This window comes from Anguilla rostrata, chromosome 1 (genome assembly GCF_018555375.3).
Source record: "Anguilla rostrata isolate EN2019 chromosome 1, ASM1855537v3, whole genome shotgun sequence".
NCBI lineage: Eukaryota > Metazoa > Chordata > Actinopteri > Anguilliformes > Anguillidae > Anguilla > Anguilla rostrata.
In genome coordinates, this window is record NC_057933.1 from 8,328,330 (window position 1) to 8,352,386 (window position 24,057).

The 24,057-nt window shown below is 49.6% G+C and overlaps 2 protein-coding genes across 2 annotated transcripts in view; both read left to right on the forward strand.

Annotated features, from left to right (window-relative positions):
- Positions 1-11,814, forward strand: part of galnt16 (UDP-N-acetyl-alpha-D-galactosamine:polypeptide N-acetylgalactosaminyltransferase 16) — a 30,380-nt gene extending 18,566 nt beyond the window's left edge. Inside the window, exons 7-15 of the mRNA XM_064313452.1 lie at positions 1,288-1,375; positions 1,485-1,569; positions 2,007-2,110; positions 4,498-4,624; positions 5,105-5,193; positions 5,651-5,738; positions 6,632-6,755; positions 8,013-8,129; positions 10,768-11,814. Of these exons, the coding sequence (XP_064169522.1) occupies positions 1,288-1,375; positions 1,485-1,569; positions 2,007-2,110; positions 4,498-4,624; positions 5,105-5,193; positions 5,651-5,738; positions 6,632-6,755; positions 8,013-8,129; positions 10,768-10,911 (966 nt within the window). The 3' untranslated portion in view covers positions 10,912-11,814. The remainder of the gene's footprint in view (positions 1-1,287; positions 1,376-1,484; positions 1,570-2,006; positions 2,111-4,497; positions 4,625-5,104; positions 5,194-5,650; positions 5,739-6,631; positions 6,756-8,012; positions 8,130-10,767) is intronic.
- A 4,709-nt stretch (positions 11,815-16,523) lies between these two features.
- numb (NUMB endocytic adaptor protein) overlaps positions 16,524-24,057 on the forward strand; it is a 41,943-nt gene continuing 34,409 nt past the window's right edge. Inside the window, 1 exon segment of the mRNA XM_064313540.1 lies at positions 16,524-16,864. The gene's annotated coding sequence lies outside the window, so the exon portion shown is untranslated.

The window sequence follows — 24,057 nt, forward strand, 5'->3', positions numbered from 1 at the left end:
TTTTGGTTTTTGCGGAGTCCCTGTCCCATCGCCCCCCTCCTTACTGTGTGTGGCCCACAGGATAAGATCCTGTAATAGATTATGCAGATTATATGTTAGGATATGAAACAGACACTGCCAGTTTGCATCTATACCGGGTCTGGTGAGCCGGTTTCTGACAGGACCGTGGTGAGTATGAAAACAATTAGACACTCGGTGAGCTAACTGGCCTGCCTCAGACAAACACTCCTCCCTTTCATCTTCTGAGTGCAGGACTGGGGTTTGTTTGTTAACTTGGCCTGTGGAGAGGGAGCGATGGAGGGAAGGAGAGAGGGGAGGGAGGGAGGGAGGGAGGGAGAGGGGGGCAGAGAATGGTAGAAACAAACAGTTGCGAAATTGCAGTTAAAATTCCTTCACTAATGATCGAAGCTGGGGAAATCTTTTTTTTTTTTTTTGGGAAAAAATATTATTGAAAGTGCCTGCTTAGAGTCTGGCGGGGAGATTATTTTCTCTCCCTCTCTCGTACAAGAGAGCGAGAAAGAGAGGGGGAGAGAGTTTGCGGCGAGTTCAGCCTCTTCAGACACACTTCAGCGTTAATTGGAAGAGGGTTCGCGTTAATTGTCCCTTTGTAACCGGACCCCCAGGTCTGTTTACTCTGGGTTTCGTGTTCCTCGCTACAGGGGTCGCCATGGTCACCACGGTTAACCCTCGACTTGTCAGTGAGATTTATTAGGGAATATTCTGGGATTGTATCTGGGTCATCAGATGAGCCTGCATCGTCTTTTGGAAATGATGCGGAACACAGATGGTGATGATCATTGAACATGACGCAGTTTGCACGGTAGAGGAAACGCGTGTTTGCAGTTTCAGTCCTTCTTCACACCTGGGAGAGCTGAAGCACCCTGATCCGTGTATTAAAACTCATCTGGGAGATTGTGTATGTGGTTTTTTTTTTTTTTTTTTACCTGTTTTTGGCGCATTTCATTGTCACTAGTTCCGTGCAAACCTGCTGGGAACCTTAATACTGGGGCTCCATGAACTTGGCGTGTCACGGTGGTTCTAACTTGGCGTGTCACTGCGGTACCGTTTTGACACCGGCGTCACTTCCCGCTAAATCACAGCTGATAGCGGTATTACTGGCGTCGCACTAGTGTCAGGATGCTTTTTTTCAGCAGGTGTCACCTGCTGAATAAAGCCCAGGGGGAGTGTTACAGTGTTAGCTACTAACCTTTATTTATTTAGTTAGCCGTTAGCTACCGTTAGCATTAGAGGCTTAACGCGGCGGCGGCGTCCTGCTCTTCTCCCCAGGACCACACCCGGGTCGTCAGCCCCATCATCGACGTGATCAGCCTGGACAACTTCGCCTACCTGGCGGCCTCCGCCGACCTGAGGGGGGGTGAGTGCGCGCCGCGCGCCGCCGTGACGGGACGGGACGGGGGCTCCCGCGCGGGAACCTGCCGGAATGCTACAGCGGGTCTGTTCCTCTCTTTCCCCGTGTCTCCCAGGGTTCGACTGGAATCTGCACTTCAAGTGGGAGCAGATTCCCATCGAGCAGAAGATGGCCCGGACAGACCCCACTCAGCCCATCAGGTGAGTTTGTGTGGCGTCGGTGCTGCTCCTTTCTGTCAGCCAACATCACTCTTCCTCCTCCTCTTCCTCCTCCTCATCATCTTCCTCCGCCTCTTCCTTTTCCTCTCCCTGCTCCTCACCCTCCTCCCCCTTCTTCTCTTCCTCTTCCCGCTCCTCCTCCTGATCCTCTTCCTCCCCTTGACCTCCTCCTCTTCCTCCTCCTCCTCATCATCCTTCTCTTCCTTCTCCTCGTCTTCCTACTTTTGCTGCTCCTCCTCCTCTTCCTCATCATCTTCCTCTTCATCTTGCTCTTCCTGCTCCTCCTCCTCCTCATCCTGCTCCTCTTCCTTCTCCTCCTCCTCCTCCTCCTCCTTCTCATCATCTTCCTCCTCTTCCTTCTCCTCCTCCTCCTCCTCCTCGTCCCAGCTGTGTTTGTCTGCTGTGGTTCTGGCCCGCAGGACGCCGGTCATCGCGGGGGGCATCTTTGTGATGGACAAGAGCTGGTTCAACCACCTGGGGCAGTACGACAGTCACATGGACATCTGGGGCGGGGAGAACTTCGGTGAGCCGAGGAGAGAGAGAGACGTGTTCCGCCTTGTTCATTTCTGTCCTCCTGGTCCTTGCCCCAGGTTGCCAGGTTAAGTTACTGATTAAATTGCCTTTAGAAATTCAATACGGTGCTGCCTGCACACGCTAGATGCAGAACTCTGCAAAAAAAAAAAAAAGAGAAAAGACAACCGCATCCATGGAATTCTGCCAAAGATGTGACCTCTCTACGAAGTCGGTGAGTGAAATTGCACCAGTGAACAAGCCCACTTTGGACAAGACTGCAATTCTGGAATATTTGCAGACCACACGCTTCTGAATTTTCCCATTACGTTGTCTTTGTCTGCTCTAGCAGTTACTTAAAATGCAGTCTGTAAATCAACTGTATACAGAGAACATCGTCATGTAAGACAGTCTCAGTTATGAATCGAAAAAGAAATGGAATAAATAAATAATAAAACCCCACATCAAGATCGTGATAAACTAAGCTAAACAAACTAAACAAACCTATTCTCAATGTGTTCAGCGCAGATTTTGAACTCTTTTGCAGCAGGCTTGTGGGAAATGTAGTTTCCCCCATGTCCTGTTTATGAGGTGCATACCAGCTGTAGTGCTGAGTGTCCTTCCAATGCAAACCGTGTAAGCTGCCGAAGCATCACTGACTGTTCAAACACTGCTGAGCCCAGAACATCTCTAACGTTTAACTTTGCTGCAGCCCACCGCAGTACGCCCACCTATGCTGTGTTTGTACACACATGAGCAGGAGGCTGCTGGCCAGATGGAGAAGAAATCCTGATAGATTGTCACAGTGTTAATGGCGTTCGGATCTGGTGCAGAGCTAAGGATGTTAAGCTTTTGCTTATTTTCAAAGGTGAATTAGACATCGATGATATATGGAAAAAGCCCTTTCTGTCCAGCTGGGGGAAAACTTTGAAAAACAAAACGCAGACACAGAGTGGACCATCTGCACTCATATCTGGAGTTGTGCAGCAAACACTTAAATCAAATCTGTTGGAAAAAAAACGCCCCTGCTTAACTCTAGCAAAGCTCTCCCACAGCCTAAGGCTGGTCATTGTGTACTAACACAAGACTGAATTCCGTGCTTTAATTATCATAAATAGGGAATGAAGCCAGTTGTATCTGTCCCCGAATAGTGGGGAAATATTGCTAATTTGTTTAGAACTGCAGATTAAGGAGTTGTAAGGAGACCTGGGGCTTGTTTACTCAAGTAAAGGAGCACTCTCCAGCAGATCTGTAAATGTTTTGAAAGAAGTGTAATTGGATAATCAGAAATGTATTTTTTTTGAAACTTTCAAAAATAATCGCCATAGTCACCGGTCAAGGCATGTATCGCCTACGTGTTGCGACCCCCCCCCCTTAGTACTCGCCCCTACCACATCCCCCCCCGCCCCCCCCAAGTCCCCGGGCCACAGTCTCGCCTAGGGCGTCACACAGAGGCTTGTTCAGAGAACAAGAACCGTTCAGAGCCAGCTTTTATCTTATCAGAGAGCGCTGTTAGCGTGGGCTAGCCTACGCCGAGGAGAAGGCTAGCTCTGCGGTTCCTTTAAGTGGCCCTGCCGTTGTTCTGAAACGAGCTTCTGGGACAAATAAACGAATGAATAAATAAATAAGGAGTACTTGAGTAAATGCTCGGGACAAGATCGGCACGCGATCGTTTAGAGAAACTTGTAAAATGTCCCACCCTTGGTTGTATGAGCGAGAGGCCTGGTGGTGCAGTGAGTAGGTTTGAAGTGGAGCAGCCGCCTCCTGTTGATGGGATCCTGGGCAGGAACTCATGGTTGTCATGGAGCCTGGTTCTTCTGATAGAGCACTCAGCCCAGTGTTACTTCAAAGGGCTACCGTCTCCCAGTAGAGCATCCAATCAGACATTTTACAAAACGAGCTTCTCGGCGTGTTTTTTTTTTTTTTTCTCGCTAATGCTCTTCTTCAGTGTTACAGTGCGTTTTGTTGTGTGGTGCATTGTCCTTTGTGTCTTTAATGTTTTATTCATGAATCCATTTTTGAAAAGAAGCCTGTGCATTTGACCTTTTGCTAATTCACGTTCATTTCTCTCTGTGCACTCTCTCTGCTTCCCTTGTCTCTTGACTGCCTCTTCCCATTCGTCCCCCTTCTCTCTCGCTCTGTCTCTTTCCATCTCCCTCCCTTTCTCTCACTCTCTCTCTCTTCCTCTATCCCTCACTTTCTTTCTCCCCCTCTTCCTTCTTCCCCTTCTCTCTCTCTAATCGTATATCCTTCTCTCTCTCTCTCTCCCATCTCTCTCTCTGCCTCTCTGTCTCTCTCTCTCTCTATCCCTCTCTCCCTCCCCGTCTCTCTCTCTGTCCCTCCCTCCCTCCCTCTCTCTCCTTTTTTCTGCTCTCCCTCTCTCTCCCTCCCTCCTTCCAGAGCTGTCGTTCAGGGTGTGGATGTGCGGGGGCAGCCTGGAGATCCTGCCCTGCAGCCGCGTGGGCCACGTCTTCAGGAAGCGCCACCCCTACGAATTCCCAGAAGGCAACGCTCTGACTTACATCAAGTGAGTGGGCTGCGCCAGTGGCACATTGGCGCTGAGGGTGGCGCATTGGCACTGAGGGTGGCGCATTGGCGCTGAGGGTGGCACATTGGCGCTGAGGGTGGCACATTGGCGCTGAGGGTGGCACATTGGCGCTGAGGGTGGCACATTGGCGCTGAGGTGCATTGGCGCTGAGGTGGCGCATTGGCGCTGAGGGTGGCACATTGGCGAGGTGGCCATTGGCGTGAGGTGGCACATTGGCGCTGAGGGTGGCACATTGGCCCTGAGGGTGGCACATTGGCGCTGAGGGTGGCACATTGGCGCTGAGGGTGGCACATTGGCACATTTGGCGCTGAGGGTGGCACATTGGCACTGAGGGTGGCGCATTGGCACTGAGGGTGGCACATTGGCAGATTGGCGCTGAGGGTGGCATATTGGCCGCCGCCGCGGGCCGTCTGCTTCCTGTGCCTCCGTGACCCCGCTCTGACCCTGTGTGTCTGACAGGAACACACGCAGAGCGGCGGAGGTGTGGATGGATGACTATAAGCAGTACTACTACCTCGCCCGTCCCTCAGCGCAGCAAGTCCTCTCGCCTCAGTCACCTCCATCTCCCTCTCCCTCTCCCCTGTTCCTCTCCCTCTCCCCATCTCCCTCTCCCTCTCCCTGTTCCTCTCCCTCTCCCCCCATCTCCCTCTCCCTCTCCCTGTTCCTCTCCCTCTCCCCCCATCTCCCTCTCCCTGTCTCTCCCTCTCCCTCCTCCTTCTCTCCTCTTCCTTTCCCCTCTCCTCTCCTCTCGCTTCCCCTCTCTCCCTCTCCCTCTCGCTTTCCCTCTCCCTCTTCCCCTTTCTCTCCCTCCCTCTCCATCTCCCCCCTCTCCCTCCCTTTTTCTTTCTCTCTCCCCTTCTTCCTGCCGTCCTGGAATTCTGGCAATACATCTTAGTGAATATATCATGTTTAATGAATGGAGATATTTCATGTTTTGACAAAACTTACTTTGTTCTCCCAATCTCCCCCACCCCACCCCTCCGCCCCCACCCCCCCCCGGCACACATAGCATCTCAGACCGCCTGGCTCTTCGTCGCAAGCTCAACTGCAACTCCTTCCGCTGGTATCTGGAGAACGTTTACCCCGAGCTGAGGTAAGCATTCTTCTGACACCCATGTCATTGGGCTTAACTGCACGCTATTCAGATGAAGCCTTCCTCAGGCTCTTTGTGGCATACTGCAGCTGAACTACTGGTTCTCCGGGCGGTAACGCTCCTCAGGGTCCACAGCTGAATTCTGTCTGTGTCGGTGTCAGCTGCGGCCTGGCGACCAGCAGGATGATGCGCGATTGGCCGTAGCCGTGTCCATGGAGACAGCTGGCAGGGCATCTCTGGTCTCATTGGGCAACAGCGCCTCCTTTGGTCAGTCACGTGACCGCAGCCGGCCTCCGGGACAATGATTGCTCAGCTCAACTGCTGGACAGCAGTGTGGGAAGATGGCTTTGGCTCTGCTACTCTGCACCCTCTCAGATTGCCACAGGCTGTTGCTGAACTGGAACGGGCACATAACCGTGAACGGGCATTCCAAAATGGGGAATTTCATGCCAGTGTTGTTTCATTTTCCTTCTTCCTCGCCCTCTCTCTCACGCTTTTGCCTTTTTTCCTCTTTCTGTCTACTTTTCCCGCTCTCTCTTTCCACCTCTCTCTCTCCCCTTTCTCTTTCCCTCTCTCTCCTTACCCCTTCTTACTTTCTGCCCCTCCCTTGCTCTTCTCCACTCTTTCCTCACTCCCTATCTACATTCCCCCTGCTCTTGTTCTTTAACCCTCTCACTCAACCTCTCTCTTCCCTCCTCTCTCTCCTTCCCTCTCCCCTCCCCTCTCTCCTCTCTCCTTTCTCTCTCTCTTCCCTCTCTCTCTCCCCCTCCTCTTCTCTCTCTCTCTCCCCTTCCTTCTCTCTCTCCTCCCCCTCTCTCTCCCCCCTTCCTTTCCTCTCTCCCCCCCTCTCCTCGCACCCTCCCTCCCTCTCTGTCCCCCCCGCCTCCTCTCAGGGCCGAGCAGGAGCCCGTGTCCAGCATGCTGAAGCAGGGGGGCCTGTGTCTGGAGTCCCACGGCACGGAGAGCCTGAGCCTGGGAGAATGCAGGGGCAGCGGGGCCATCTGGCCCCAGTCACAGGTCAGAGCACAGCCACCAGGGGCCCTCAGAGTGCGTGTGTGTGTGTGTGTGTGTGTGTGTGTGTGTGTGTGTGTGTGTGTGTGTGCTGCCTGTGTGTGTGTGTGTGCGTGTGTGTGTGTGTGTGTGTGGTGTGTGTGTGTGTATGTGTGTGTTGTGTGTGTTGTGTGTGTGTGTGTGTGTGTGTGTTGTGTGTGTGTGTGTGTGTGTGTGTGTGTGTGTGTGTGTGTGTGTGTGCATGCCTGTGTGTGTGTGTGTGTGTGTGTGTGTGTGCATGCCTGTGTGTGTGTGTGTGTGTGTGTGTGTGCATGCCTGTGTGTGTGTGTGTGTGTGTGTGTGTGTGTGTGCATGCCTGTGTGTGTGTGTGTGTGTGGGTGTGTGTGCTCTTGTGTGTGTGTGTGTGTGTGTGTTGCGCCTTGTGTGTGTGTGTGTGTGTGTGTGTGTGTGTGTGTGTGTGTGCATGCTGTGTGTGTGTGTGTGTGTGTGTGTGGGTGTGTGTGTGTGTGTGTGTGTGTGTGTGTGTGTTGCGTGTGATGTGTTGTGTGTGTGGTGTGGGATGTGTGGTGTGTGTGTGTGTGTGTTGTGTGTGTGTGTGTGTGTGCATGCCTTTGAGTGTGTGTGCGTGTGCATGTGTATGTGTGTGTGGGTGAATGTGTGTGTGTTTGTGTGGGTGTGTGTGCATATGTGTGTGCATGTCTGTGTGTGTGTGTGTGTGTCTGTGTGTGTCTGTGTGCATGTGTGTGTGTGTGTGTGTGCGTGTGTGTGTCTGTGTCTGTGTGCATGTGTGTGTGTGTGTGTACGCATTTATGTGTGTATGTGTGTATGTGTGTGTGTGTGTGTGTGTGTGTGTGTGTGTGCATGTTCATATGGAGTGCATTCTTTAAAAGTGGACTGAAGCCTGGCCTCGTCAGATGACTTGTTAACTCCCTCATACCCAGCCCTCTGCTCACCTCTCCTGTCTTAGCACTTGGCTTAATGCTGTGTATTTTCACAGAAGAGTTTATTCTCGCACTTCTTACTCACTTGTTCCTGGCTCTCGATATTAACGCTCTGCTAACTGAATGTATTGTATGTTTACTTGTGTCTGTGTACGTGCTTTGGCGTGTCTGTGAATGTGTGAATGCATGTGTGTGCGTCAGTGTATAAACGTGTTTGGAATCATATGTCCTAGCAAGATCATTTTGAGGATTCGTCCTGTCATGAACCTAAGCATGACTGCTGCGTCAGCCAATCAGGAGCCATCTGTCTGTCCCTCCACAGAAGTGGGCCTTCGCTGAACCTCTGATTCGTCAGCAGGACCTCTGTCTTGCTATCACCGCCTTCTCGTCCGGGTCAAAGGTCAGGATGGAGCCCTGCAATCCGAAAGATGGCAAACAGGTGAGCTTACAGACAGATGTCTTTTTTGCGATGAGGAGAACGTGTGAAGGTTGGTCAGTGGAAACAGGGCGGCGTATGGGAGAGAGGGACAGGGTAGGGAGAGTTACGAAGTTCCACGAACAAACTCTCTTATTTTATCATGGCCCTGACTGCCACATCGTGTTTCCAATACCGGAGTTACGTACGGCGCTCGGTTTTGCAGTGTCTCCGTGAATTCCTAACCTGGTTGTGCAGAAATGACCTCGCAGCAGGGCAGAGATCAGAAATCCCGTGGAGACAGCAGGGGGCGCTGCAGAGGACACCCCCACAGCGGTATGCGGCTGTGTTTATTTTTCGAACGTGGCCGCCCCTCGCTGTGGAAGGCATGTCGGATAAACGTGCGCACTGGGACGGAAGCTCTGGAAAAAAAAAATCCTGGAAACCGTACCCTAGAGGAGGTCTGTCCTTACGGTCCAACTCAGAGAGGGGGATCTCTCTCTCTCTCTCCCTCTCTCCCTCTCTCTCTCTCTCTCTCTCTCCCCTCTTTCCCCTTCCTCTCGCTGTCCTGGGATAATCGCTGGGAACAGGCCCTCTCCTGCCTGGCCAGTTGGCTGGTCTTAGTGAAGCTAAGTGGAGCTTAGTCAGTCCTGGATGGATCTGGATCGGCACCAGGGCGATCCGTCATCCCTGGGGTAAGCGCTGTAACCCGGACCATGTGTGAGGTTGTCCTCGCGTCTCCCGAGGCCCGGAGGACGTGGAAGCCGTTCCCTGTTCCTGTGGCTCTCGGGGAACCTTCCCAGCGTCCCTCTTGTTCGGTTTTTTTGGGTGCCGGCTGAGGCCTTACCTTTGGCCTCCTAGATTTCGTGAGATCTGGCCCAGTTTCTGAAGTCCCTCAGGTCTCCTCACCACCCCCCCCCGCCTCAACCCCCCCCCACCCCAGCCCCACGTCTATATTTAACATGCTCAAACGGCCATACAATTTTTCCCCTCTGTTGTAAATAGCTAAAACTCCAACATGGTGATAGCTAGCTCGCTAGTCCAACTCCGCACATCTGGGCTGTAAAATTAATTGGAAGCCTGCTGCGTGTTCCGCCCGTGTAGCTCTGTCGTTCCCCTGTGTCGTGCACTGCACCGTTCACCACATCAGGCCTGGCGCTAGTGAGAAGGAACCTCTTTTTCACAAGCGGGCCGCAGTGTGAGTGGAGTCCTGTGTGGCAGTCAGTCTGAGAGAGTAGCGAATAACTTGATGGATCGTCGATTTTTTTTCTCCTGCTCCACACTAACCCCCGCTTCGCGACCCCCCCCCCAAGAAACATTTTACCCCCCCTCCCCCTCAGGACCACCCATCCCAATCTCAGAGAGGTTATCTGCACTGTGCCCCCCCCTCCCCCAACCCCATCCCATGTGTTCCCACTCAGTCCAGTTTGGCCCAATCAGCCTGTGTTGTTGTTTGAAGTCTCGTCCTGATGAATTTATCCTCGGGCCTGCAGGGTTTAACCTGTCGAAGCTCAGCTGATTTATTGACTACGCAAACTCTGGGTGCACCTCAAAAACGCGTCAGCCCCATTAGGAAGTGTCCCATCAATTTCTCCTCGATTCTGGCCCCCTCCCAGGGGTGTGCTTCTTTAGAGAGTTTTCTGGAAGCGCGAATACGCCGTCATATTACTTCTTCCCAGAATTATTTTTTTGCTAAGAGCAATAAATATGAAGTAATTTTTCCTTGTATTTCCACAAAATACAATGGTGTTTATACAACACTGAATAAACAGAAAACGCTTGGGAAGTCTACAATGTCAGAATCACAAACATATGGTCCTGGGTTCGATCAAATTTTTTTTTCCTTAACTCTGACATAAAGTGCCTGTTTTCCCTTCATGAACACTGTTTGATGAGTGCGTTTTGGTGACAGCCGAACTCAATGACGTGCTATTCTGAATTTAAAAAGTCAGTCAGTCATGGCAAGGACAAACGCTCATTTAATCCAGCCCTTGATCTTTCCTGTTTTCATTTAAAATAAAAAAATCCACGGTTTTTAACCAAATTATTATTTTTTTTTTGGAAGTTATTTAAACTTCACAGTCCAAAACGCATCAAGACCCAGGATGACGTGAGTCTGTTAGAGGTCCCTCGTTCTGCCAGTGCTGCTGCGTCACAGTGTGACATCGCCTTGAACCCCATTACACGGGAGCAGGGCACTTTCTTCAGGGGTTCTGAGATTAACAATGCCCGTGAAACCCAAGATTAGGATTAACCCAAGATTATCTCTCCTCAGATTAAGGACCCGCACACACTACACAGTAAAATGTTCTGTGTTAAATCAACTCTTACAGAGTACATACAGTCCCTATTGGACTCATGTTTCTTTATTTGTTTATGTGAAAGGGACAATGGACAGTTAGTAACTGTCTCAGAATTAGCTTCATAGCCAAATTTCATCTGTTTGGTTTTTGGTGGGTTTTTTATGGTTGAAATAAGACTGGACATTTTGCACTGGACATCACTAAATGCTGATTTCAGTCTTGTGGTGACGTCAGTTGTGTTCAGTGTTCCTTTGATCTGCTCGACACATGTCACAGTGTATCTGACGGCTGCCCTGTGGTTTTCTCCTTTACCCCTTTCCCACCCTACCCCTCTCCCCCCCCCCCGCCCCCCGGGGCAGAAGTGGAAGCCGAAGGGCCCGGCCTTGCAGCACGCGGTCAGCGGCCTGTGTCTGGACAGTCAGCCCCCGGCTGGCCCCCCCATCGTCGCTCAGTGCCGGCCTCAGCTGGCCAGCCAAACCTGGGAGCCTCAGCTGCTCACCTGATCAAACCGGGGGGGGGCTTGGGTGTAGGTGGGGGGTGGGGGAGTGCACGTGGGGGTGGAGGTTGGGGTGGGGTTGGGTAATGTGCTGTGTCGGAAGAAGAAGCTGGTTAATGCACTAGAACTCGGTGGGTCACGAACGCCACACTGTCACTGTTTGAAGAGCCGCTGTCTGGAAGCAAGTGTGCCCCGGGACTCTGTGCTTCGAGAGTCATTTCTTGGACTTCCGGAGTTCCTAATGTCTGAATGAGGAGTGTGAAGGGGTTTAGGAGAAGGGGGGTGGGGGAGGGCGGGATTGGAAGTTTTGTGCATCCTTGGATCCTCCTGAACTATCTTTGAGCTCAAACCTGTAATTCCTCACCTTCAATGTGGACATTTTTCCCCCCCTCATAGTTTTTGTTTGCTAACTGTCTTGAGTGAGTTTTTTTCCCCAACATTTCCCCCTGTTTTTGTTTGCAGTTTTATCAAAAGCTAGACCATCCTAGTAAAGTTTAGCCTCTATGCTCGAATCAAAGGGTTGGCCAGCTGGCTGGGTGGTCAGTTGATTGGTCAAGAGCCAAGGCTGCATCAGAAGAAGAAAAGATCTGGGAGGTGGAGAGTTGGAATGATCCACTGTGAAGCGGGGAGAGGGGTGCTGAGGGAGAGGTTTTAGATGAGACCATCTGAAGCACGTTCAGGTACACTTTGTGTTTGCATGGTTATCTTATTCAAGACCACACTGAAACGAGGAGAAGTGAAGTGTCCACAACAGAGAATGTATTTTTTGTTGCTGTTGTCGTTGTTGTTGTTCTTTTTTAAATGTGTAAATATTTTAAATAAAATCTAAACTGACCTGGGTTCGGATGAAGAAAAAAAAATGTGTCAAATTAAAAAAAGAATGAATAAAAGGAACATGAACAGAAAATTATGGAACTCTGCTTGTCATGTTTATCAAAGTATCAAAACACTATTGCTCCCAAAGTGAAGGAGATGCAGTTGTTTTATCTGTATTATGCACTGATATTTGTTTTATTATATCTAAATGAGTTATTTTTTTCTCCATTAAATAAATTCAGTGTTTCATTTTTGCGAAAGACATGTTCACAGCAGACTTATTCTTACTAAACATTTAATAAAATACACTAGTGTATCCATGTATGCGCATGTGCCACACTTAACTCCCATTGTCGCACTTGATGAAGGAGAAAGGGAAGCTGTAGTGGGTGATGGCGCTAGTTGAAAGGTGACAGAGTTAGTTTCCTCTGGGGATCTGGCAGTATACCCCGTAGCTATGGCAACACAGTGTCATGTGACACCTTGCTGCTTTTGGCACGGTGATGTAATGTGCGGTGTCACTGTTTTTTGCACCATGAGTCCCCTCGCTACCCTGCTGAAGCTCGCTAGGGCTGCACAGTGTTTGCTTGGCCTCCTTAGTCAGTATGGGGGCCCCAATAATAAATTAAGAAATTACATGTCAAAATGTGTCTTTGATCAGCAGCAGATGATGCTGTTCTTTGAGTGACAGCCAGCCTTGCTCTCACTGTTTTGTCCCCATGGTTACTATAGTTGGACTGGCACCAGTATCGCTGGTTCTGATTGGACAGGGATGATTATGATGTATCCGTGTGGAGGGAGGAAGAGAAACCAGAGCAGTAGTTGTTCCTCTCCCCATGTTCCTGGTTCTCTCTCTGCTATGAACTTCCTGACGCTGCAAACAGAACTGTTCGTCCCAGCCATGTATAACCAGGTGCCAAGAATGCGTTTCATTTTCTAGCTCTTCGGTCCTGAACTAACTCTTAGAAAACACTTTGTCTAGAGAGCTTCATTTCACTGGAAGAACTAAATCAAGAAATAATAATAATAATAAAAGTGTGTTATCGTTTTTACCTATTGGTAAAATTTGTTTTCACTGTGTATCACTGATGTCTGTTATTTTATCATTTTATTCTGTTTATTCAGCTTCCTTCTTGGCCTGGCTTCCCTTATAAAAAGAGATTTTATCGCAGTGGGACCTCCTGGTGAAATAAAGGTTAAATAAAATAAAAACAATCAGGTCTCCACACGTCTTACCGTCTAATGGTCCGGAGAAAGCTTTCCATGAAGTTCCACCAATACGCACAGTCCTCTGACACAAGACAGGACTTAAGCCAAAGAAAATATTTAATGTTTCCTCTCTTATTTTATGGTATGGACAGTAAAAGATCAAAAAGACCAGATGAATAAAAAAGTCATTTACAGCTTTAAGCACCTGGATTAATATGTCCTATCCTGATTTTACTTTCTGGTTGATTTTCTGAAACATACCCTGTGGAATTTATCCAATGAATTCGGTGATGCCTGTGTTCCCGCCAATAGTGTTCAATGCAATACAAACTATGACCACCAGGGTGAACGCTAACCTAAGGAATAATCCATTGTATTATAAAAGCTTCAAACAAAAAAGTCCAGATAACCTTCTACCTATTACATTGTTTGAAAAAAAAAAGATGAGCATAGGATTCTTAATTCTTATTTTGAAAATGGTTATTTACTTTATATAGGCCCGAGTGTTCAACCGTTTGTGATTAAAACTCTTATGGGCCTGTGCGCTGTATGCGTTTGCGCTGCAACTGAGTTACAGCAAGAGGAAACAGCCAACCACAGGCTTTCTCTCCACCCATGAGCAGAGGCGTGAGCGACGTGATGACAGGCAATTTTAAGTTTTCCTCGTGATCATGAGGTGAGAAAACAACCAAAAGCTATTTTTATCGTAAATTTTAATATTTTTTTTTATATACGACCAATCAAAAGACCTTAGCCAGTGATAGCAGGACATATTTAGAACAGGCATGGGCTGGGTGTGGCAGTAATTTGTATTTTTTTTTAAAACAACAAAAAAAAAACAATGCCACCTATCATGCTTAGTACTTAGTCTTAATAATTTGTAGTTTGGAGTGGCTGGTGGAAGGAGGGTTCAACCAGAGATTCGGGGTGGAGTTCCGCCAGTAATCAGCACAGTAATTTCTGTCTGCAGTTGTAAGCAAGTGTGAAGCACAGTGAGACTTGGATGTCTTCCACTGGCACACAGTAGAGATAGAGGACGCCACATGGGAGAAAATTATATACCTACCCTTATTCCAGGGCTATTGAACTTGTGACCTTAAAGGACCCAAAATTTTGGGTCCTTTAATCACTGAAAATAAAGGGAAAAAACTGCTTTTTTGTATGCATTTCCAGGTCTGCAACTGTGAAAGTGTCAGAAAACGTCTAATCAGTGACAGAGTAATAAGTAACTGCCACGCAGTGAAAATGTCCAGTGTCGTTTCAACTCTAACAGAATAGATATGGTCTGACTCTGTACCACAGTGTGTCCATATGTACTCTGTAAGAGTCTATTTAACACTGGTCATTTTTCTGTGCATCACAATATACAGTATGTTACTCATGCACTTTAAAAAAAGGGCAAAAAAAATCTTTGTCCCATATACGGCAGTTTCAATATGAATCTGGCCCCCAGGAAGAAGCGGTTGAAGAACCTGTCTGAATCAGCGGTTACAAGATAGCCACAGTGTCAACACTGATACACTTCCGGGTATTGCTTCCTTTCCACCACACTGTGCTGCTTCTCTTTTCAGACAATCTAGAGGGGAAGTGATTGGCAACAGGAACACAAGAAAAAAAAAGTTCTTCAGTTTCACCACACAGACCTTCAGCTCTGAGGCAATCGGTCTTTCATCACAGCGCCCCTAGCCCCCTCCCTCCCCCCCCGTGTGCTTCTTCACCATTCTCCCAGCCTCTCTGCGTCTTCTCTCCACTTCCTGGAAATATCTCTCCTTTCCAGACCTGCCATTCACCTCTGAACTCACTCACTCTGTGTGGTTGCCCAGGGCCCTGGGGGAAAAAGGGCAGCAGAGGTGTTCCTTCAACAATAGAAATTAAAGGCTGAGGACAGCATCTCTGAGCTATGAGGGGATCTCTCATACACACACACACACACACACAGGGAAAGAGACAAAGAGACAGAGAGAGAGAGAGAGAGAGAGAGAGAGAGTTTTAACAAGCAGCACTTGTGGCAGTGCAATTACAGCAATGCGTGTGTCCCTGGCCGGCAGACAGACAGACTGGAGCTGCATGCCGAAGAGTGGATCTACAATCTGCACAGTTTCCATAACCTTTCCTCATATTCCTACAACTCACTCAATTCCATGTGTTGTATGCCCTGAACTTTCAAATGTCCAGCATAACTTGGTGGCAGGCTACAAAATGGTTGGGGTGCGGGAGAATGCAAGATAACGACAGACAGACAGACAGACAGACAGACAGAGAGGGAGAGATAAAGGGAGTGGGGAGTGCACAACAGGCTAGGCAACCTTGTCAAGTAAACAGCTCCGATGGCATCCGCAGCGTATCGGAATCCCAAGAATGCGGCAGAGTCTTCAGTCTGCAGCCCAGGCGCTCAGAGTCATCCTCACGCGGAGCTATGCCCGGAATGCAGGCTGCTGATTGGCTTTTCAGCAGGTCAATTATTCATCAGAATCAAGGCGGGGCCACGGTGTCATTTCAGCCTGAAAAGCCCACTCGGTGCCTATGCAAATAGCCAGCACTTTAGAGAGGGTCGGGGTACTTCAGTGGGAATGCGCAAGGTCGCCCGATTGCACATTCGGTGTTGTCTGCCCCTGTTGTTCTGGCGTTGGCACTTTCAGTGTTTAATTTCTCCACCTTCATTTGGTGACCCACTGGGTAGCATGGAGACAAATGTGAAAACTAACAAATACCCATACAAACTGCAACACACGTAATGGCTTTCTGGATGCATCAGAGCCTTGTTAGATCAGGAAACTCTTGTACCCTATTTTCCTGTAGGCAGAAGGAGAATCAAGACAAATTAACATACACACAAGAATAGACAAGATGACGAGTCCTTACAATTCCAACAGTATAAACATTTTGCATGATCTATGTGCAACTCCGATTAAAAGGACAAAAGAATAAAGCTATATCCGTCAGACTAGTAGTGTTTAATGCTGTGTTTGGATCACACGTTTGTCAATACAGTTCGCTTTTTAAACTGGTCATGAAATTTCACACTGATGAATACACGAGGGAGTTGTTGGCTGTGCTCTGTTCAAAAGGCAGAACACTGGCAAATGTTTCTCCTGTGAAAATTGTAGGTGATAGTCTTGAGCGTGAGTTAAATTAACCATTATTATCTTACTTACACCAATATTGTTCAACACAACATTAAGTAAGCTTGTAATCATCCAGTAAGCTTGTATTTATTGCAGCAGAATACTGTCCATATCGCAAGACCAAGTAAAATCACCACCCTGGGGCTGAAGCAGTTTTGATGTCCAATGTTTTTTTTTAAACAAAAATCCATAGCTGACTGTAGGCATAGGTGGTTTGGATAGATTTTTTAATTTTTTTGAAAATATACTGGTCCTCACTTTTTTTGTTCATTTTTTCCAAATAATAACAAAGCGATGCTTGTGTGAGGCTTGTATGAGATGTTCCCAAACCTGTTCTTTTGGGCCTGTAAATTCACAACTTGACAGTAAGGATGGAAATAACTACTATTGAACGCTTATTGGATGGATAAATAGTTTTCTACTGGAACAGGGCGGAGCTTTATAACTACAGTACGTTGCCAAACAACCGGTTGGGTGTCCCGCGAATGGTCCTGACTGTCAAGTGCACTCACCAATCACAACCCAGAATTCCCGTTATATGGCATGCGGTTTCCAATTGATTTAAGGAGGGACGGTCCGTTGCTAGGGGCAAGGAGTTAGGTTGAACCGGCGACTGGCATAGCTAAGGGAGCAGGTGAACAGGCGAGAAACATTCGGCAACGAGACGGAGGGGGCAGTGCGCTGTTTGGTCCTCTTTAGGACTTCCTTGGAATTTAAATTATTTGGCCACTTGAGTGACCAGACTAGTGAGTGATTCGTGGTTCATTCGGCAAGCAACGACCTCTTCCCCGTCCTGGAGCTGCTGTAAAGGTAAGGATAAAGCTGTTGTGTTTTCGCTAACGACGTTAGCCTGCTATGTTCGTAACGTTATCTGTACCTCGCTATGTCTTTCGAGGGAGGCAGCTAACCTTAGCTCTAGCTTGAGAACGAAAACGCAGGATGGTGTTATGGTGAGAGTATCGCCCGTCGGGCTAACGCGTTAGCTAAGGATGTACCTGGCTAATGGGCGGTTAGCTTGGTAAGTTGCGGCCGCAACTGCACTTTATTGCCAGTAGGCTAAGTGGCTGTACTGCGTTTATACCGGGTGGTTAGCTACACCTAGCGCCGTTTTAGTTTCCTAACGTTAGCTGTGCTATCATGCTAACGTTAGGAAGCCAGCTAGCACACTCGGTGTGTTCACTTGGCTTATCGTAGCTAGTTAACTGGCTTGTCACACTGAAGTCGCAACCCTTGCTAGCCAGGGTTATTACTGCGTAGCACTATCAGCATTACAGGGTTGAATAGTTGATAATACGTTGGGTATGTAATCTAGCTAGCAAGTTTAAATGTGTATTTCGACGTTCACTGTGTGCTATTTACAGTTTGTTTACGGACAGCATGTAGCTAGAAACCTGATGACTAATGGTAGCTGCTGTTAGTTTACAAGTTTGGTCGGTAACGTTAGTGTTAGTTTGTCAACTAGACAAGTCTAACCAGCCAAGTAGCAGTTATTGGCTAATTAATGTCGCTACTGTAATAGTAAAACATAAAAACTAGAAATGTTGCTAGCTTTATTTTGAAAGAGAATGCCGGGCCCTTATTAAAACGTGTTCTGTACTATTTGGCCGATGTGGATAACATGTAATTTCATTGAAAATAGTTGATCTCGTTAGATTACGTAACGATTGATTACAAAGCCACAGACGATGACTACTTTTGATTGTAATGTAGCGAACGTTGTGTATTTATACTTGGCTAGCTAATAAGATAGATGGGAAGTCACCTAGTGTAGCCCACACCTGTCTTCGAACATTCTTTACTCTGGAATGTTCAAAAAGCTATTTTCATTCTGCTGGATCCATTGAAAGTCCAGACATATTAATGTGTTTCTTCGAGCAGAGTAACAATAGGCTGAAGTGGTAGTAGTACTGGTGATTACCCAATCTTGATCACGCAAATTACCATGCGATTTGCCTACTGTGGCGGGGGGAAAACTTCCTCTCCCTCGTTGCTAGTAAATGCAACGAGACGTTTCACCTGCTTCGACGTCACCCAATGGGTGGCCGTGCAGTGATGTAACTCAACACCTATACGACATGTAGCGATCGCTGTCCACAGCTCGCTGTGTGTTGCAATCGAGATTTGTCGAACGAAACGTGCCAGTTATTCCTGTCTCTAGCCGGCAACTTACTGCCGTCTTGTTAACAGCTGGAATGTACCGAATGTTTCGTTTACAGATGGGTCATTTAGCGAGTTACTTCATAAAATCTAGGACTTTTCAGGTGAATGGTTAAACCTACCAGCGAAAATACAGTGTGAATCAAGCAACTCATATTTGTCTTTCATTTGAATGAATAAGGAATTTTGGCTTGGAAATGAGAAATTGCAGGCCTAATGTACTCTTCTGTGGAGGCCACTTACCGTCACCATTTCCTAACGGAAGGGCTTATGAAGGGTTCAATTTTGTGGAATGGAGGGGTTGACAGACTCGACCTTTTTGTTGGTGGTTAACCATTAACACACCAGAAGTCTGTTTCACTATCTCTGTCCAGGCAGTTTTTTAAAAATGCGTTTTCGTTTTTAGTAACTTTGTACTCAGTGGTAAAGTCTGCACGGATAACTCACTGATCATCTGTGTGCCAGATCTCAAATTTGGCTTAAATTCTCTATTCTTTCTGATTGGGCCTGATTGCGGTGTAAAGAGCAGGGACAGAGAGTGGGGAGCAGATCTGCGTGGGCTGTGCTGAAATGCTGTGGGGCCTGTTTTGGGGCAGCGCACCTCCAGCCCCTTTGAAGGCTGTGTGTTTTGCAGTGTGAAGAAGACCCCCAGGTATGTGGCCTCTCTGGCAGTGGGGGGCGTGCTGCCCGTGCCCGTGCCCCTGGGGGCGCGGTGTGGTGTAGTGTGGGGGGTGGGCTCGAGCTGCTGGGCACGCAGTTGTGCCCGCGAGAGCGCCATGCCGCGCCATGCCCGGGCCGTACCGCCATCGATCCCTGAGATCGAGCGCTGCTGCGGCACAGAGGCGGGCCGAGCGGCGGGCGGTTACCGCCCCCCTGCGCGCGAGCGAGCCTGCGTCTGTGTGTGTGTGTGTGTGTGTGTGTGTGCGTGCGTGCGTGCGTGCGTGTGTGTGTGTGTGCACGCATCGGCTCTGATGCCTGTCTGTGGCTACCGGTCCCCAGCTGACCCCTTCCCAGAATGCAGAGGGTGTCCCGCGGCTAATGAAGCGTCCAGCTCCATTTCCTGCCGTACCTGCCCGCTGAGTGCATCAGGCCGTTTCCAGGTCTTTCCGGAAGCCATTTGCCCCTAGCAACCCGGGCACCCGGGCAGGCCCGGGGGTAGGGATGCAGAGAGAATGCACGGTCTCTGGTGGCACCTCTATTGTGAGGGGGGGGGAGGGCAGGGCTTGCGGCTCCAGGTTGGCACTGACGCGGCTCCCCGCGGGGCAGATTAGTGGCGCTGAGCCGCTCCGGGGGCCCCTGGCGTCACCGGATCCGGCCGATGGGGGAGGGGCGTGTCGGGGGCGCGGTGGTGCGTTCGGCGGGGGAGCGCTGCTGGGATCCCAGGCTGCGGGGAGCTCTGTTTACGGGCCTGGCATGTGCGCTCTGAACGGCACGCGGGACCAGAGGCCGCGGACACGGGCTGGGAGCGGCGCTGCCGTTCCGTCCCGCGGTACGCTGCAGATCCTTCGCCTGATTAAACCCCCGCGGCGTCGTCTTCATCACATTTTTACTGCTGTCGTTGGCAAATTCCTTTAAGGTGACTGATTTCCAGTGACACCCTGTGGATTACGTGCAGGGACAATTCGGCCATGTTGTTTTATTGTAAAAAAAAAAAAAAAAAACATTTTAAAAAGAAGAAAAGATGTGCATGTGACACCATGGAGTGCCTTTTGATCTAATGGCATCAAAAGGACAACAAGCATTGTCACCCGTGTTTAAATGGGACATTGGCGCAGTGCTTGTGTTCTGTGTCTTTACCGTAAGTCTTGTGGCGTAACAATCTCTTTACAAGGAAGTTAATGGTCAAATTTCAGAGAATCGACTGATCTTGCCCTGCCCTGCCCTGCCCTGCCTTCCCTGTCTGTCTCCTGATATAACAGGTCTAAATGGACTGCATTTATATAGCGCTTTTATCCAAAGCGCTTTACAATTGATGCCTCTCATTCGCCAGAGGAGTTAGGGGTTAGGGGTTAGGTGTCTTGCTCAAGGACACTTCGACATGCCCAGGGCGGGGTTTGAACCGGCAACCCTCCGACTGCCAGACAATCGGTCTTACCTCCTGAGCTATGTCGCCCCAGGTCTATTCCTGCATAGGGCCCGGTGTTGGCTCGGTTGTCATTCCCCCAAAGCGAACAACTGCGAAAACTCGGCCACATGCGATTTGGAAAATAATTGTCCTGCAGTCGATTTAACAGTCAGCGACAGTGTGAAATCCGGTAATTCTCCGCGGACAGCCGCGTTAAACATGGACAGGCAGGTTAATTTAACGCTGAGAAATTTTGGCTGTGGGGGCTTTAATTCCCAGACGCCTGACACCGTCGCTGTCAGCTCTGTTTTAGCGCCAGTTTCATCATCACAAACGGCAGCTTGACCTGAGACGGCACGTTAAATTCATTTTTATAAACAGGAAGTCCAGAGGAGTGTGGAAATTGAGGTTTGGAAATACCGATGATGAAATGTCACCCGATATAGGCTACTATGAGAATGTATTTATGTACAACTTTAAAAAGAATGTCATAAATCTGTGCATTCTCTGTAGATAAAAAAAGAAAAAAAAAACATTATTTACAAGAGTGGCATCAGCCCAGCCATTGTAAAGAATCAATTGATGCTCGACATGCCAAGACATCCATATGAAAGGAACTCGCACCGGTAGCTGGGAAAGACTAACGCAAAGGATCATGGGATCTGGAGTGTACAGAGCTTTTAAGCTAATGGCACATTTAAAGCACATCCAGCATCTTCATCTAATGTCAGCATCTTCTCCAGAGTGGTCCTGTGACTGCGCTTTAGGGGTTTGCCCGGCGGTGTGCTGCTCTCCTCTGGTGCACGGGCTGCTTTTAGTGGAATATCGTTTACAGTGGAGAGGCGGGTTCCTGCAGTCACTGAGCTGGAGTGCAGACTGAGAGTGAGTGTGCTGCAGGCTGTGAGAGTGACCAGCTGCTGCTGTTGCTGTTGCTGGTGCTGTTGCTGCTTCTGCTTCTGCTTCTGTTGCTGCTGCTGCTGCTGTTACTGCTGCTGCTACTGCTTGCAGTCCATGCAGCCCACAGGCCTGTATCTCTCAGCAGAGAGACACTGGAGCCTGGTGTGGAGACCCCTATCATGCTTTATTCATTTCCCACCGCACCACCTAAGTCTTATAAAAAATTTTTTAATTACAAGTGCGGCAGGAAGCGTGCGGAATCGCGTGTGAGGATTAAGGGCGCAGAGGTGGCGAAAGAGGGCCGGGTAACCTGTGTGCCTCACCCTGGTTCATCAGCTTCACTCTGAGCCTGAGAAAGGGGCTCAGTCTGGCTGCTCAGCAGGTGGGGGTCCCTACAGCGCGCTCCGCTGCTCTCTGGTGCGCTGGGCTCGGTTGGGAAGCGTTCCGTTTTGCCGTTAGTGTGGAAGGACCCGTAACATTGATGGAGCAAACGTGCCAAAGACTTGTTAGTAAGATGCCTTCCTTACTAACTACACAGCGCACTCTGTCACTGGCTCACCTTTCCCTGTCATTTAGTTGTACAAAAGTCCCCCAGGTGTACATTAAAATGTGGTGAGATTTTGACTGTCGTGATATACCTTTTCTCATTAGCAATCTGCCTAATGTTAGCTAGCTTCTCTGGCTAGTATTAGTTTAACTTTATCTCACCTGGACATTAGCCTATATGTTTATTTTCTTGACCTGCTTCTATCCTACCATTGCATTTTTCAAGTATTTGATAACTATCTTGTTTAGACAACAGTTACAGGAACCATCATATGTGGTTGGTGTTTTAACCTGTTAAAATAATGGATAGTCATTGGTTGTGCGAACAAGAGAATCCACTTGGAAAATTTATAATGCGGCGGTGTTCAGTGTTCCGTGTGTGAAAGGCGGTTGTTGTCGTCACCGAAGTGCATGCGTCGCCGTGCAGCCGCTTCCCTGGCAACAGCAGGTTACCCGGGCAATGTGTAGTGAGGAGGGCTCATTGACCCTCTATTGCGTAGAATGTGATGTCCTGGTTATGGAGAGAGAGGTGGGGAACCTTCTCCCCAAGGAGCTGTGCTCTTCCTCCTGCTCCAAACAGTCACTGGACCTGCTGTAGAAGGACACCCTGGACCTGGTCTAGAAGGACACCCTGGACGTGCTTTAGAAGGACACCCTGGACCTGGTCTAGAAGGACACCCTGGACGTGCTTTAGAAGGACACCCTGGACCTGGTCTAGAAGGACACTCTGGACGTGTTTTAAAAAGACACCCTGGGTCTGCTCCAGAAGGACACCCTGGACCTGGTCTAGGGAACACCCTGGACCTGCTCTAGAAGGACACCCTGGACCTGCTCCAGAAGGACACCCTGGACCTGCTCCAGAAGGACACCCTGGACCTGCTCCAGAAGGACACCCTGGACCTGCTCCAGAAGGACACCCTGGACCTGCTCTAGAAGGACACCCTGGGCCTGACGTGCATTGTGGGTGGAGTCTGTTGTGAGGCGGTGTTTGCATTGGACGCCCTCTTTGAGAGACACATTCCGGCTTTTGCTTTAATTTTGTCCTTGTTCCTATGAAACGCAGCTGATAAATAGGGGGTTATTGTGTGCTCAGAGATGATCTTATTTGGCTGGGTCAGAGTTTCCAAAGAAAAGTGCACTTCTGCGTTACACTCACTGATGAATACATGTTACTCATGTACTGATTGTACCTTCCTGCTCCTGACTAATATTACTTAAAGAAAGGTCAAGGTGAACTCTCTCTCTCTCTCTCACGCACACGCATGCACAGAGAGTCTCTCTCTCACACACACACACACACACACACACACACGCACGCTGTGGGAGGGGTTTGCGCTCCCGCGGATTCCAGGCATAGGTTGCGGCGGGGGAGTTTCCTGTGTGTTGCGTTGGCGCTGTGGGCGGGGTCAGACGCTGTGTGTCAACATGCGGGCGCGCACGGCCAGTCCACAGGGGCTGACAGAGTCCCTGCACAGGGTGACACACTGCCTGTGCTGTACTGTCCCTGTGCACACCTCTATTTGGGGCCCTCAGGGTCCCTGCACAGGGGGAAACGGTGCCTGTGCTGGACTGTTCCTGTGCGCTTCTGTGCACCTCTGCTAGGGGCTGACAGAGTCCCTGCACAGACAGTGCCTGTGCTGTATTGTTCCTGTGCACACCTCGACACAGGGATCCCACAGTGTCCCTGCACAGAGGGAAACGGTGCCTGTGCTGGACTGTTCCTGTGCGCTTCTGTGCACCTCTGCTAGGGGCTGACAGAGTCCCTGCAGGGACAGTGCCTGTGCTGTATTGTTCCTGTGCACACCTCGACACGAGGATCCCACAGAGTCCCTGCACAGGGGGAAACCGTGCCTGTGTTGTGCTGTCCCTGTGAATCTGTGTGTGGATCTCCCCAGAGACTGCTGATCCCTGCGCTGGGCTTTTCCTTTATCTCTGTCCGTTTGAAGTGCTCATTGTAGCGGACCTGGGTCATGTTTGCGGCTCTCAGATAACCTGCGAGTCTTTTACAATGCGCCTGTGTCCTCGTCCCGGGACAGCGGAGCGCCCGCATGCCTCTCGGGAACGGGTCACTGATTGTTTTACGTGAGGGGGGGGGGCGAGAGATAGAGAGAGAGAGGGAGAAGGAGAGTGCGGTGTGTACCGGTCTTCCAGGAAAGAGCGTGTTTACCTGCGAGCGCGCCTCCTCTCTTTCACGCTCCTCCCGAGCGGCAGGACTGGTTGGGTCAGGTGCGATGACATCACGGCTCGGGCTGCGGAGCGAATCCAGGGTGTGTAGGGCACGGGCCCTCCTCGCCTCTCCTCACGGCGCCGGAGGCAACGCCGCGGGGTGCTGAAGACG